General features: G+C 40.7%; 1 protein-coding gene across 2 annotated transcripts in view; it reads right to left on the reverse strand.

The window, feature by feature from the left end:
* Positions 1–5,457, reverse strand: part of mad1l1 (mitotic arrest deficient 1 like 1) — a 39,501-nt gene extending 34,044 nt beyond the window's left edge. The window contains exons 1-9 of one of the 2 annotated variants that reach the window (XM_076147991.1): positions 5,285–5,457; positions 4,613–4,764; positions 4,394–4,534; positions 4,081–4,260; positions 3,875–3,999; positions 3,524–3,605; positions 3,007–3,137; positions 2,332–2,446; positions 1,070–1,131 (exon numbers count right to left, since the gene is read on the reverse strand). In XM_076147991.1, the coding sequence (XP_076004106.1) occupies positions 1,070–1,131; positions 2,332–2,446; positions 3,007–3,137; positions 3,524–3,605; positions 3,875–3,999; positions 4,081–4,260; positions 4,394–4,534; positions 4,613–4,744 (968 nt within the window). In that variant the 5' untranslated portion in view covers positions 4,745–4,764; positions 5,285–5,457. Of the gene's footprint in view, positions 1–1,069; positions 1,132–2,331; positions 2,447–3,006; positions 3,138–3,523; positions 3,606–3,874; positions 4,000–4,080; positions 4,261–4,393; positions 4,535–4,612; positions 4,765–5,279 lie in introns of both variants that reach the window. The other variant, XM_076147993.1, reaches the window with a different exon arrangement.
* Between the last annotated feature and the right edge of the window lie 7,998 nt (positions 5,458–13,455).

The following is a 13,455-nucleotide window of genomic DNA, read 5'->3' on the forward strand; positions in this document are numbered from 1 at the left end:
CTGACAAATGCTGATCATTCTGAATTTCTAAAAGATACAGGAAACAGATGGAAATCCAGATTCAGTGCTATTCAAATTGTCATAATTTAAATGCTTTAGAAAGACTTATCATAGAATTTGGAACTCTACAACTGAAATGATATCTGGACAACAGCTGATCAGGCAATTATAATATAACAGACATCCCAGTTCACACGGCATTGATGTACTGAGTGCAATTGCAGGTGAATGGATTGCTTATCAATACATTCTTGCCTTCTGTTTACTATTTTCAGGAAAAAATCAGTAGGAACTTCTTGCACATATTTGCCTTTTACAGCAAATATGTTAAATGCTATGAGGCAGCCGGAATATTGCAGTTAAATTACATTTCAGTGCAACTTATTTTACCGCAGTAACTTTGTCTAACTTTAGTTTTCAGAATGAGTGAAATGATCGACAGGACTACATAATTATCATGTGTCAAAATGAATTTGATAATACATTCCCCTGATCATTGATCTTTGACAGACTGTGAATCTAACAACTGCTGTGATGTTACATATCTCAGACACTTTGATCCATCTGTCACCGTGTCTCCACATTTCTGTCTTGACTTGCAGGAATATGTACCACACATTACAGAAACACTGTGTAAGACAAACAGGCTATGTTGGCTGGATGTGTTCGATTGAACGTTCAGTTTACATCACAGCCAGAGTTAATCATAGAGAAAATGCTGTGCCTGTGCACGTTTGTGTGTGCATGTGCAAGTATGCAAAGGACAAGGGTGCAATGCTGATAATCTGTCAGATCTGCTCCAGTAATCACAAGGAAACACGCAATCATCCTCTCATTACAATTTTAACTGGAGACATGGACACACACTTGACACAGACACAATCACACATGCATACTCTAACACCAAATGAGAAACCAGGATAACACAACCACACACACAGTATACAAACAAATGGGATCAAACCACAGTGATGATGCATGTTTATCTGGAATAACCACAGCTCCCCCTAGTGGTCTTTGTTTCTAGCAAATTTAAAAACATGAACTTAAGACTTATCAAGTGTCTGACCTTATGTTGAGTCCTGTTGACTGTCCAAGGTTCTCCCAGGTCTGGAGCTTCTCACTCAGTCTCTAAAATTCAAGCAGCAATATATATCATGTTTGACCTTTAGTGCCCTGCATTATGTCAGCAGCAGAGTCCATACTTGATCTCTTCATGTTTGTGTACACCAGGGGTACCCACGCTTTTCCGGCTTGCAAGCTCCTTTTAAAATGACCAAGTCAAAAATGATCTACCTGCATTAAAAAATGCTAAATATATATATATATATATATATATATATATATATATACACACACACACCGGGTATACTTTATATGTACAAAATATGTTGGTGTACATTGCATCACTGCATGAACTCTTATGGCACAATACAATTCAATACATTTATGGTCAATATCTTACTCTGATGACTTGCACTGAATGCAGTCAGTCAGGGTTGCATAGTTCGGACAGTAGCTGCTGGAAGCCTCAAGCAGGCTTCCAAATGATCGTCAGTCATGGTGGAACGGTATTTGGACTTAATAATCTTTATGTGGAAAAAGGCTGACTTGCATAAATAAGTGGTGGTAGCACATATCCTCATACTTGGGAACTTTTCCCCTGTGAGTAAGTTCCCAAACTGTCCGTGAGCCCTGGACTTGTCAAACTCACATCCTCCACTGCAGACGAGTTCAGGTGAAACAGTGCCGCAATTTTCGACGCGAGTAAATCAACTTCAATAGCTCCCCTAAATGGGTAGCACATAAATGTAGCGATTGGCTCGAGTAAAGCAAAGTCTTGAAACTGTTTGTGAAAGTCTGACCGACAATTTTCAATCTGCTCTGTGTAGTCACGCTGTCAAGTTGTGCACACGCCTCCCGTTGCATCTACAGCTCATACGCGAGGTTCCACATGGAAGTGGTAAGTTGGTCCGGCTCCCCCACTCATTTTTTATATCCCTCCTTTAGTAGATATAAATTGGAAGGTCACTTAGCCAACTGGAGTTTTGCAGTGGCTTGCATGTTTCATGCGTGCTGACTGATGTGTTAGAAGAGAAGACATCTCAGACTGGCCTCCCTGTACATCAATCATGTGGCAAATGCCATAGAGAGGATAGATGATAGACTAACATCTAAAATAAGGTTTTATTCTAATGGCACATGGTCTACCCACACTACTGATGCACTGACAGACGCATTGGGCACCCCTGGTGTATACAGCAGTAGAATGAGGGATAAAATGCGACACAATGAAAATGTTATTCTAACACCAGCACACACACGGCGTACCTCCTTCTCGAGTTCCACATTGACCAGCTCCTCCTTGGTTTTCTCCATGCGGTCCAATTTCCTCCTCAGCCCCTCAACTTCTTCCTTCAGGAGGCTGCAATTCTCTCTGTTCTCCCTGGACGGAGCAATGAGAGAGTGAAGAGACAGTAAAAAAACAGAATGAATAAACAAAGCTTGGATATCATTAGTATACAACATCAGAAAAACACCTTTGATCGCCAACTACGTTTATTTAAGAAATTTAACATCAGAACATTATAAAAAGTGAGAAATACAAATTAGACAATAGACAAATTAGATGGCCAAAGCACATCTATAATCACTGCATGCTGTAAAAATATACTACATGAATATACTACATGGTTGCAACGCGTCTCACATTGCACTACTTCTCTCCCTTTTCCATCCTTCACAGTTTCCATGGCTCAATAGAATGCAGAGAACCACATACAGAGAAGCCCGACCACTTCATGTTTAGTTCTGACAATCCCGTAGCCATAAGAGCCGAATCAAATTTCACCTGATGTGCACCACTTCTCTGATCAGATGACAAATGTACCAGGCGGTTGAAGTTAAACTGGAGTGGAGTTGGACTAGGCTGTAGGCATGAATAATGAAAGCCTGTCTATTGAAAGGCCCCAGCCACAGAGTGAAAGCTTAAAAAATGGATTTGACCTGAGAAAGGCATTATCGTCTCGGAGGCGCTTCAGTTCCTTTTCCAGATCGGGAATCCGGGCCATCTCTGACTTAACAGTTTTCACAATAGCAATGTCCTGCTCCTGGAGGGCGAGACGCCTCTCCAACTCCTGCAAAAAAAAGAGAGAAAGAAAATCAATCAAAAAGGAAAAATGATGGTGTCTGTGGACACAGTGGATTGCAAAACATCTGTCTTCATAAACAGTATCTTTTGACAATAATCGCATAAAAGGTAAATGACAATTCTATATTTTGTGAAGTTACAAACCTGATGAACACAACCACATGAGTTATCACTTGTGTAAATGTTATTGTTATTGTAGTGTTTGATTATTCATAAACAGTATCATGTCTTTGCCTTTTTATCACTTTTTATCAACCTGAATAGTCATGTGTGACTGTGGGTATTATATTTCTTTAGCTGTATTTGGCAGTGTGCACATAAAATACAAAATCGTAGGGAAATGACACTAACTTGTGAGGATCTGTAGCATACCTTAATCTTGAGGACATGTTCAGAGCAGGAGGACTGGGCAGACTGGAGATTTTGGCATAGCTGAGACACTTCCTGGTACTTTCTAGTAATCACACCAGACAGAAAAACATTAATAACATATAGTGAGATAAGTGTGATTCACCTGCACATTTTATACAGAAACATACAAAGAGCTCCCTATCAGGAAACTGAACGAGATTACTGAAAGGTGAAATGAAAGCCTGTCTATTTAAAAGGCCCCAGCCACACAGTGAAAGCTTGTGTGTGTGTTCGGTGTGTGTGTGTGTGTGTGTGTGTGTGTGTGTGTGTGTGTGTGTGTGTGTGTGTGTGTGTGTGTGTGTGTGTGTGTACCTGCGTTGCAAATCTAGCTGCTCTTGGAGTGCTTGTTTTTCCAGGGTTTGAGTGGAAATGGTCGAGTCCTGGTTCTGAATCTTCTGCTTCAGCTCTCTGATCTCATCCTTCAAAGTGCTGATGGTCTGTGAACAAATGACATATCCATTATCACACGAGACACGTGGACAGACTAAAACTATGAACATGTGCTTGTATGTCTGTACCTGGCTAGCAGTGTTTTGTCGTGTATCTCGCTCCTCCAGTTTCTTGTTCAGGCTCTCCATATTCCTTCGAAGAACAAGATTTGCCTCCATCTGTTCCGATCGGCTTTTCCTTGTTTCTGCCTCTTTCTCCTCCAATTTTTTTATCCGCCCATAAAGGTCCTGGTTCCGGTCCACTTCACGCTGCAACATAGAAAACATTTGTTTTAAAGTGGATAAATGTGAAAGCAAAAAACTACAGCTGTGCAATGACAAACATCATGTTTTACAAAAATTGTGTCACCATGAAATACTGATGATTACAGATGAACTGTACCTCTAAGTCTCGTGCATTGTCAGAAGCAGCTTTTTCTAATTCAAAACGAGCTCGCTTATGACTCAACTCCATCTGCTTCTTCTCCTGGTCCAACTGCTGATAGTGATTCTTAGCACGGGCCTTCTCTGCTGCTTCCAGCAACTAGCAAAGAAAACACACAGCCGAGTCAGTACGATGGTGTGTGATTTCTATACAACTCACACACAAGTTGGGGTCTACCTCCATGCTGCGTTTATAATTTTTCTGCAGGCTTCCTCCTACAGCAGGTGTTTGAGGAGCTTCTGGCCGACTGACGAAGGAACTGAAGGACTTCAGGGTGCTCAACACCGTGGTGTCATCTTCTATATCCATTGTGAGAGTCAATAAGGATGCTGTTGGAAAATGAGAGATTTTCAATAAAGACAAGACAGCATGCTCGTCGTCAGCATTGGATCAGCACATCCGATGCTGTAGTGACAGACAAAACAAGTCGATAACAAACGTCCCTACCTCTAAATTCGCTTGCTCAGAGAGATACTGGACAAGGGACGAGGTTACATGATGTGCATTACGCTGCACGATAGCGTTAGAGATGTGAAAAGCCGCGAGGTTTAACACAGTTAGGGTATGTGATGCTACAATAGCGGCATTAGCTTAGCATGTTGGGTGGCCAACGACAGCAATTACAGGCAACCGCTACATGAGGTAGCTTAGCAAGCTAAAAACAAAGTTCAACTCAACGTTACTTAACACAAAAATGACACAATAAACTCCTGCCTGTGTGTGTCGCTGTTGTTAGGACACGGCTGCCTCGGAATATGTAACGAATTATGTTTATTTTCCTATTTTCTAGCGCTGAGCAGGATTTGAATGAAGTTGGCGTATAAAACAGCGGGCTAATGTTTACGTTACCGGAGTCTCGTCTGAAAGCTTTGGCGTGTCTTCGCCCTGTACTACTGATTTGATGTGGTAGAAGAGCAAGTTAGCGGTAGTTTGCAGATAAGTTGGCTCTCCAAAATAAAAAATTAAACAGCGCAACAACAAATCCCTCCAATTTACGTCGAACGAGACGCTTCACGCTTGTGGTATCGCGAGATTTCAGCAAGACAGCCCCACAACTGTCTGTAACTCAGCGTGTACACATTTCTGACGTCTGACATAAAAAAGGAACAGAAGGATACAACTTCGGTATACATATATTATTATCATTATTATTACTGTTGTTATCATAGTGTGATTTTTGTTTTCTGTAGTGTTTATTCTAGCCAGACAGCTTTGTGTCCCTGGGTGGTCAACAAGCTGTAGCACAAATCACAAAATGTATTTGCACAGTTTGTCCCGCAGAGTGCAGCACTGCTATATGACAGGTGAGACGGGCCGGGCTCGGGACACACGTCATCTCTTCTAAGACTAAGTAAAATGTCCTTAGTGTGAGTATTCTGTATTTGTATTCGTAAGCATTCAGTATTTGCGGTGGCAGGCTTACTGGAAACAGCAAGCTCTGTTTTGTAATGTTGTCACATCAGTCATTAGAAAAGGTCATACCGTTATTAAGGGGATGTAGATTCTGCAGTTTTTCATGGTTTGCATATTATGACAAGACATATTATGATGGCTTAGATCTGCATTTTGATGAAACTACAAGCAGCCACATTTTCCATATTTCTGAACACTTCCACATTGATTCACAACAATCTACAGCATACTGATCTCTCAGGATCGGAGTCAGTGCATATTCAGGAGCAGTCGGGACCCACCAGCACAGATGTCCTAGTACAGCTCAGGTGTGTAGACAGAGTCTTTGTCTAATCTTGATGGCAGAGGTGTTATTCCATGCAGTAATGTCTGCAGATTTGAGACAAAGTTGGATGCTTCAGAGCAAACACACATGGAGGGAGTGCAAAACACATAAACAGAGGAACACACACAGAAAACACCAGACATACACATACAAATCGCCAATCTATACTGCAATATAATTCACGATGTCATTAACAATCACATAATTTGTTATTCCATTCATGTCTCCCAACTCCCACTGCTGTAATCTGGCTGATGGATATGAAAAAATAAAGTAAATTAAATGAAAAGCAAAGTGCAAGTGCTGGACCTCTGAACAATGCTTCTGGCAGGTTGGAAGGGGATTGAAGGAATGATGCTCGTTGTAATGTCGTACATACATGTACACACAATCATGGACACACACACTTTCCAATTATAGTAGGTCTATGAAATAATACGATATGACGTTATCCACAAAGACCTTTTTTTATCACCACACCTTCACTGTCTTGAGCGCGCCGCCTCTCTGCAGACGTCACCGGCCAGTGTAGCCTAAGTGTTTGTGACAAGAGAAGGAGCAAAACTGTCACATCAGAGGCATTAAGCTTTCTGTTTTAGTCAGAGCAATTTAGCGCAAGAGAAGAAGAAGCTTGAAGTACAAAAACATAAGCTCCCAGTGCCCAGTATAAAGGATCGGAAGGTGTCATTTAGGTGAAAGAAGAGGCTGGAATCATAAAATAAGTGTAGGGAGAAACAGATGTCTTTTTTTTTAGTTGGTTAAGGCCGAGGAGAGAGATGGTGGAGGGGTGTGAATTTGTCTGGAAAGGTCAGACAGAACACATCACTCTCTCTTCCTCTCACTCCCCCAGAGTATTTTAATATGCCAGTCGGCCACCTCCTTCTCTCTCTCTGTCTCTCTCTCTCTCGCTCTCTCTCTTTTGTGCCTTTATTGGACGCCCCTATCTCTGTCACTTAGTGGAGATTAACACTTTTTCCTCTTGTCCTTCTTTATCTGTCTTGGTGTGACTCTACCCCGTCTCGAGTGTTTTGTCGCCCTCCTCCCTGCAGCCGCCTGCCCTCACCTTCCTCTCTGAGGTCAGGTTATCCCGAATGCTACAGAGTGCATAAAATGACGCACGCAAACTCAAACTCACATTTACACAAGGCACACACACACACACACAAAATGGGCCAAATTAGCAGAAGTGCCTGCAGATGTGCCCTCCATTGCCATCTGTTGTGTAAGGGTAAATGCATCACACACACACACACACACACACGCTCAGTGGCACCCACACAAATAAAACCACAGACTTGCAAGTAACCAAAACCATGTATACTACATTTTTATTCTTATCAAACCTTAAAATCTGAAGTTTTACCATGCAGATATGAATGTTGTAATCCAGTCAGTTAACTCCAAATTGTGAAAATGTACCACTGTGTGTTGCAGAGATCCATTTAAACGACTTTTAACAACACCAGTGACGCCATGGTTTAGTAAACACATAATTAATACAGAATGTGAAGCTTTATTTCCATTTTTTGATATTGCTTCAGTGTAATCAAATAAGGCCTGTTTTCTAATTACACTCGCATTCATGCCATATAACAATGAACTATAATGAGTTTGCATGCAAAAATACTACTCTGCTTTTGTGAATCACAATGATGACCGTCCTTCATGGGAACTTGGGGACCTGCTCTGCGGGTTTGAGCTGTGAGTCACTGTGTACTTCATTCACAGTGAGGGGAGTGGAGGGGCTAAGGTACATTGCAAGGTCTCCCAATGGTGTGCATCATTACAACAGAGGCAAAAATAGAGCCAATTAGGAGACAAATGCCATAGATAAAAGGGAACAAAGCGGAGAGATCAGAATGTACAGAACTGAGGGGTACTTAAGGTAGAAGAACAGAAGGGAGGAATAAAAAAGGCAAGAAACGTTGAGTAACAAAGAGAAAGAAAAGCAGGGAAAACAATGTCACAAATCAAATGAAGCAAAGGTTAGAGACAGAAATCAATGAAGTGGTGATTTTATACTCTTCAAATGAAAGAAGACAGAGTCAATAGCTGATTCGAGCTTCCTGTTTGCTCGAGCCCCAGGGAATCCCTTAATAACGTTAGTTTATGGGTGACGGGCACGCGCAAGCACGCCTGCAGTCATACAAAAGACACACACGCACACACAGCCAGAGGAAAGCAATGGCGCCCCATGATGCAGACACAAATTCACTCTGAGAATGAATTGAAAATAAAACCCCATTTCCAAACAAGCAACCTCAGTCGCGCTATTAAGATGGAGAATAAATGCGCAACATGGGATTTTCTCACATTTTCACACTGGGATTTTTCAACATTTATAATACATTTTATAGTTCAGCCACCAGAAGCCCTGAGGAGCAGCACCATTTCATTATGAAACACATAAAATATAGAGTACGTTTTTAACTGCAAAACACATTATTATACAATAATTATGATTATAAGTAACACAAAAGGAATGAATGAACTTACTTTGTGTGCCTGTGATAATGTGACTGTTATGTGTGTGTGTGTGTTCCATGAATTCCTGTCACTTAGCTGCTTTTTGATCAATGTACGGTTCATACATTCCAGCATTCCAAGGGGAATCGCTTGCTGCATTATTTACAAACTGTGTGTGTGTGTGTGTGTGTGTGTGTCTCCAGCAGGCAAACAACCAATCTGCCTGATTGGATGTTATCTGATGGGTATGTTGAGTGACACACACAAAATAAGAAACATCGTTTGCTGCAGGTGAGTCAGAGGAATGTAAGCGAAGAAGAGAGAGAGAGAGAGAAAAGAAGTAGAGAGATAATGGAAGGAGCAGGTGTGAAGAGATACAGTGAAGTGGGATGAAGCGGAGGAGAGGGAATTATGTATATGGACACAGAGGAGTGGAGGTTGGAGTCTGGAGGTGTTTTGAGATGAGGAGAAAGATAGCATGCCCTGTGAATAACATGCTATGGAGTCATATAGAATGCAACTCCAGGGATTTTTAAGGAGGATATCAGTGCCAGTATGTTGGTATGAGTGACACGTATATGTTTTTGATGAAAGTTCAGTATAGTGTAAAAAAAAACATACATCCCAGCACTTCATGACAATCTAAAACCCAGAAAATTCTATTCATTGATAACATTTTACAACATCTATCAACTATTCAACATGCCAGTATCTTATATTCAGAATTCCAAATGGATAAATGTAAATAAGTATTAGCGGAGATGAGTTTCACCTTCATCTGACAACCTTTTCTTTCAGATGAAGGTGAAGACGGAAAGGAAGAAAAGAACAAAGGGGGGAAAAAACAAACATCTATTGATATTCTATTATGGGTTAAGTATGCCTGATGTTTTTCATTTACATTTGGATATTACGCTTGAGCAAATTGACCACGAATATTGAATGCTGACCTGCCCCCAATGTTGAGAAATCGATGAAATGATATGTGGATCCTCCCCATTAATAATGAATGGATTTATTTTCCACTTGCACAGTATATCACCACATTTCATCAAATATCGGCTAAGAATGTCATCTTTTCTGCTAACAAACAAACAATCACACAGATATGGATGACAACGATAACCATAATTACATGTTACCAAATGTATTTCACAGTAAATTGTTTTGTAATAAGACAGAAGAGAGATAACAGAAATAAATCAAGGTTTGATCTCACCCAATAGGATAACAAAAGAACATCACATTGTGCAGTCCATCACAGGAGTGGTGTTATGATCCATTTAATCACGCTGAGAGCATAAAGATCCCTGGAGGTGTTTTTGCTTGCCTGTGGTATTCAGGAACACTCCCTCGCTGTGAAGCGCTAATCGATCCTGTATCCTAAGACATAAAAGAGTGCACATGTGGACAATGTGATATTAACCTTTGTATCACCACATGTGTGTATTTGTGTATTATTATTACATCCTATTTTTTTGAGCGACTGGGACCCCTGATGTTTCAACCGTAACGCTTTCAAATTCCGCTCTCTGTTGCCTCAGATTGACGGTGTGAAGTAAAGGCTTAAGTTTGTTTGCCATGCACAGAGATCTCTGTGTGATATCTCTTCTCTGTTTTTTTTATCTGCACTAGGGAAAATAATGTCAACAGGCTCAGTGTGGGCATGTTTATGGGCACACAGGACGTGGCGTGGCGTGAACAGGCTTTTGTAACCCTGTTCACTTCCTCCAGCTAAAAATCACTGTCCAGTCGCCGATGTTTAGTTTGCTTTATTTTGTATCAGTTGAGCGGAGGAGTGACTGAATAGAGTAAAGACACACATTCATTTACTTTCTGCCCGATAGATAAAATCAGGAACCATTTCCCATACGTCTTCGTGGTTCCAAGCATTCGAGTTGGTTCCTGATTCTGTAGACTACAGAATAGAGTTTTGGTGTGCAGCAGCCAACACGGATATTTCCAGCCATCGAGATAACCTCTACGTGGTTTAGAGATTATGTATGTATGTGCGCACACAAGTATGAACACACACACTCAGGTATAAGTGAATCGTTTTGTGTTTTGGAGATGGTGATGTACTGACCCTAATAGTATCACATTGACCACATGAAAGAGTTCTTTAGTCTTTTTCCCTATATGGAAGGGCACACACACCCACACAGAAATCCCAGCCACTCTTTTTAGACTTAAAGTGGCCTCTGCGGAGAAGAGCCCACTTAGAATGAAAATGTGCCACTTAAAGGATGCCAGTGAATAAAGTGAGAGGAAATCACTCTGTAAAGCTGTCAGTTCTGACGCAAACCATATTATTTGTGCCCTTTGCTGCGACTCATATTACACAACTTGCTGCTGGAGCGAGTTATTGACTGAAGCAATCAGCGGAGCTTGTCTGGGTTGTGCGGAGAATGAACTCTGCTGAATCCCAAATGATGGATTATGCTCTCAGTGTGATCAGGAAGCCAACCAGCAGGATTTTGAACTCCAGTCTGTGTGAGGTTCTGAGTCTGACATTTATCTGTCTTTTAAATTGTGTTAAAGTGTGTTCCCAGTAGGAGATACTGTTTGTGAATATCACATATCTGTGGCTCAGAGGTGATGGAGTTCGTACATTTTGCCCTCTGACGTAACCGCTAACAGCATTTATTGAAATTGCATCAGCCCATTTTTTTGCTTTCACCATAATTTAGAACTTGTGCAGCATTTAAATAAACTGAGTGACTTGATTGATAGAAATGGATCATGAATGCCTTGAATACTATTGAAGAATGTTCTACATGTTGTAGAGCTAAAGGTCAAGGGTGAAAAATATTAGAACCACATGTGGCTTTCTTTCCTCGAGACCCACATAACTATTACTGTCTGAATAAGCCTTTTGTTGCTAACTAATAAAGAAAAGCTTGAGAAAAGTGGATTTTGGATAATGTATCAATTTATTCAAATGCTTCAGGCGACAATTTGAGGTAAATCACTGAATTTAATTTGTTCTGCTTTCTATTTCTTCTCCACTGATTTCGGTGAATCAAGGTCCTTTGGTTTGTTTACTTTCTGCAGCAATAAAGTACTTACTGGATTCAGAGGCTCTTAGATAAACATTATTTTACCAACCTGTGTTGGAGCAAACCTGGAGGATCAAGAAGGTTGCTTACACTTACCAAGGTTTATAACAGAATGTTTATCTGAGACCCTCTGACTCGTCTAAATACTTAATTTCTGAACGATGCCATATTAATTTGCCTACCAGGTTTGCAGCAAATACGACTTGAATATGACTTAAAGCAGAATTTTTAGTGATCATTTCCTTATAAGTATTCTTTTATTGGGGCCTTATAACTTTTCCCTCTGCTGGCTTTCACATTGACAAAATTAAGTTATACAGTAGTTAAGTGGTGAGACAAATCCTATCATATCTTTTTTTTTTTTAGTCTGTCTTTAACCTTTGCTTCATTTGATTTGTGACATTGTTTTCCTTGTTTTATTTCAGTTTAAAATGACAAAGGCAAGTATAACCTGTGATCTTGACCATCCATCCATCCATTTTCTAACTCTTACCCAGGTCAGGAGGAAACAGGCTTAACAGAGTGGTTACATTCTTCTCCCTAGCCACATGTTGCAGTTCCACCCAGGGGATACTGAGGTGCTCTCAGGTTATTATGCCTCCATTTATATTCTGGGTCTGTTATGTGAGCGGATGGGCAACCGCCTGATGCAGGCTTCTTTCACCACGAAGGCTGATGTGCAATCTCTTCATTTTGAGGATAACTCATGACATCATGTAGAGGAAACTAATTTTGCTAGTTTGTATCTGTGATCATGCTTTTACTGCGAAGCCAATGTAAATTAGTGGGACTACATTATGAGCAAACTCGACATCCTCGACAATGGGTCAGAGCCTTGTGTTTACATCCTGTGTGATATTGTGTCATTACAAATGTTAAACCTCCATCTGGGCATAATGGGGTAAATGCCCCTGCCCATTTATTTCCAGTGCCCTTTTCAGGCTGAAACAGGTAGAGCAGCGAGTATTGCTGTCATTCATCACCAGAAGAGCTACAAGCTATAAAAAAAAAACATTTTATTAGTCAATACAGGTGCACTGCAGCTACTCTTGTACAGAGACCTTGTCTTTCTACTGCAACTTACAATTGTCTGCAAGAGAGGATTTAAGGTTGAAGGATTATTTTCATTCTCTAAACACAGCCAGACCATTATGTCGCAAAAAACATTTGCTGCTTAGTCATGTGGAAGGGAACTGCCAAAATCCAAAAAGAGCTGAGCATCAACCTGTACTGCTGCTGCTGAGAAAACAGAAAAAGTTAGGCAGAATAAGATTGAAATTGCCCAAATTTACATAAAGGCGGCCAAAGGAATAAGTAGGAAGTGCCAATACAAGAAACAAAGGTTGATCTCCAAAATTCAAAATGTTACATACATGCTGTATTTCATATCACACATTTTACACAATATGCAAAAAAGTACAGTTTAACCAAACATAATCACGCCCCAACATGCTATATATACAGTAGAATCTCAATATTGTGAGAGTACAGATTAGCATAGTCTCTGAGTCCCAGCCTATTACTGTAATAAATGATTAAACACATTTGGCTCATGGCATTTGAATTGACCCCAAATCTCTGTCAACACTGATAACCAGCTACGCCCAGGGAGAGCTTATGTCACATGATCCCTGCACTCTGCACGGGCGCTGAAGAAGTGGTGGGAATTTTGCCAGTTAAATGTGACACTGATTACATTAAGGAGACACATTTCTTTTCAATTAACTTAGAAGGTTAAACTGAAAAGTCACAGCGCG

The sequence above is a fragment of the Genypterus blacodes genome, unplaced genomic scaffold, assembly GCF_046128005.1.
Source record: "Genypterus blacodes isolate CSIRO-AG114 ecotype Tasmania unplaced genomic scaffold, CSIRO-AGI_Gbla_v1 ptg000039l_1, whole genome shotgun sequence".
In the NCBI taxonomy this organism is placed as follows: domain Eukaryota; kingdom Metazoa; phylum Chordata; class Actinopteri; order Ophidiiformes; family Ophidiidae; genus Genypterus; species Genypterus blacodes.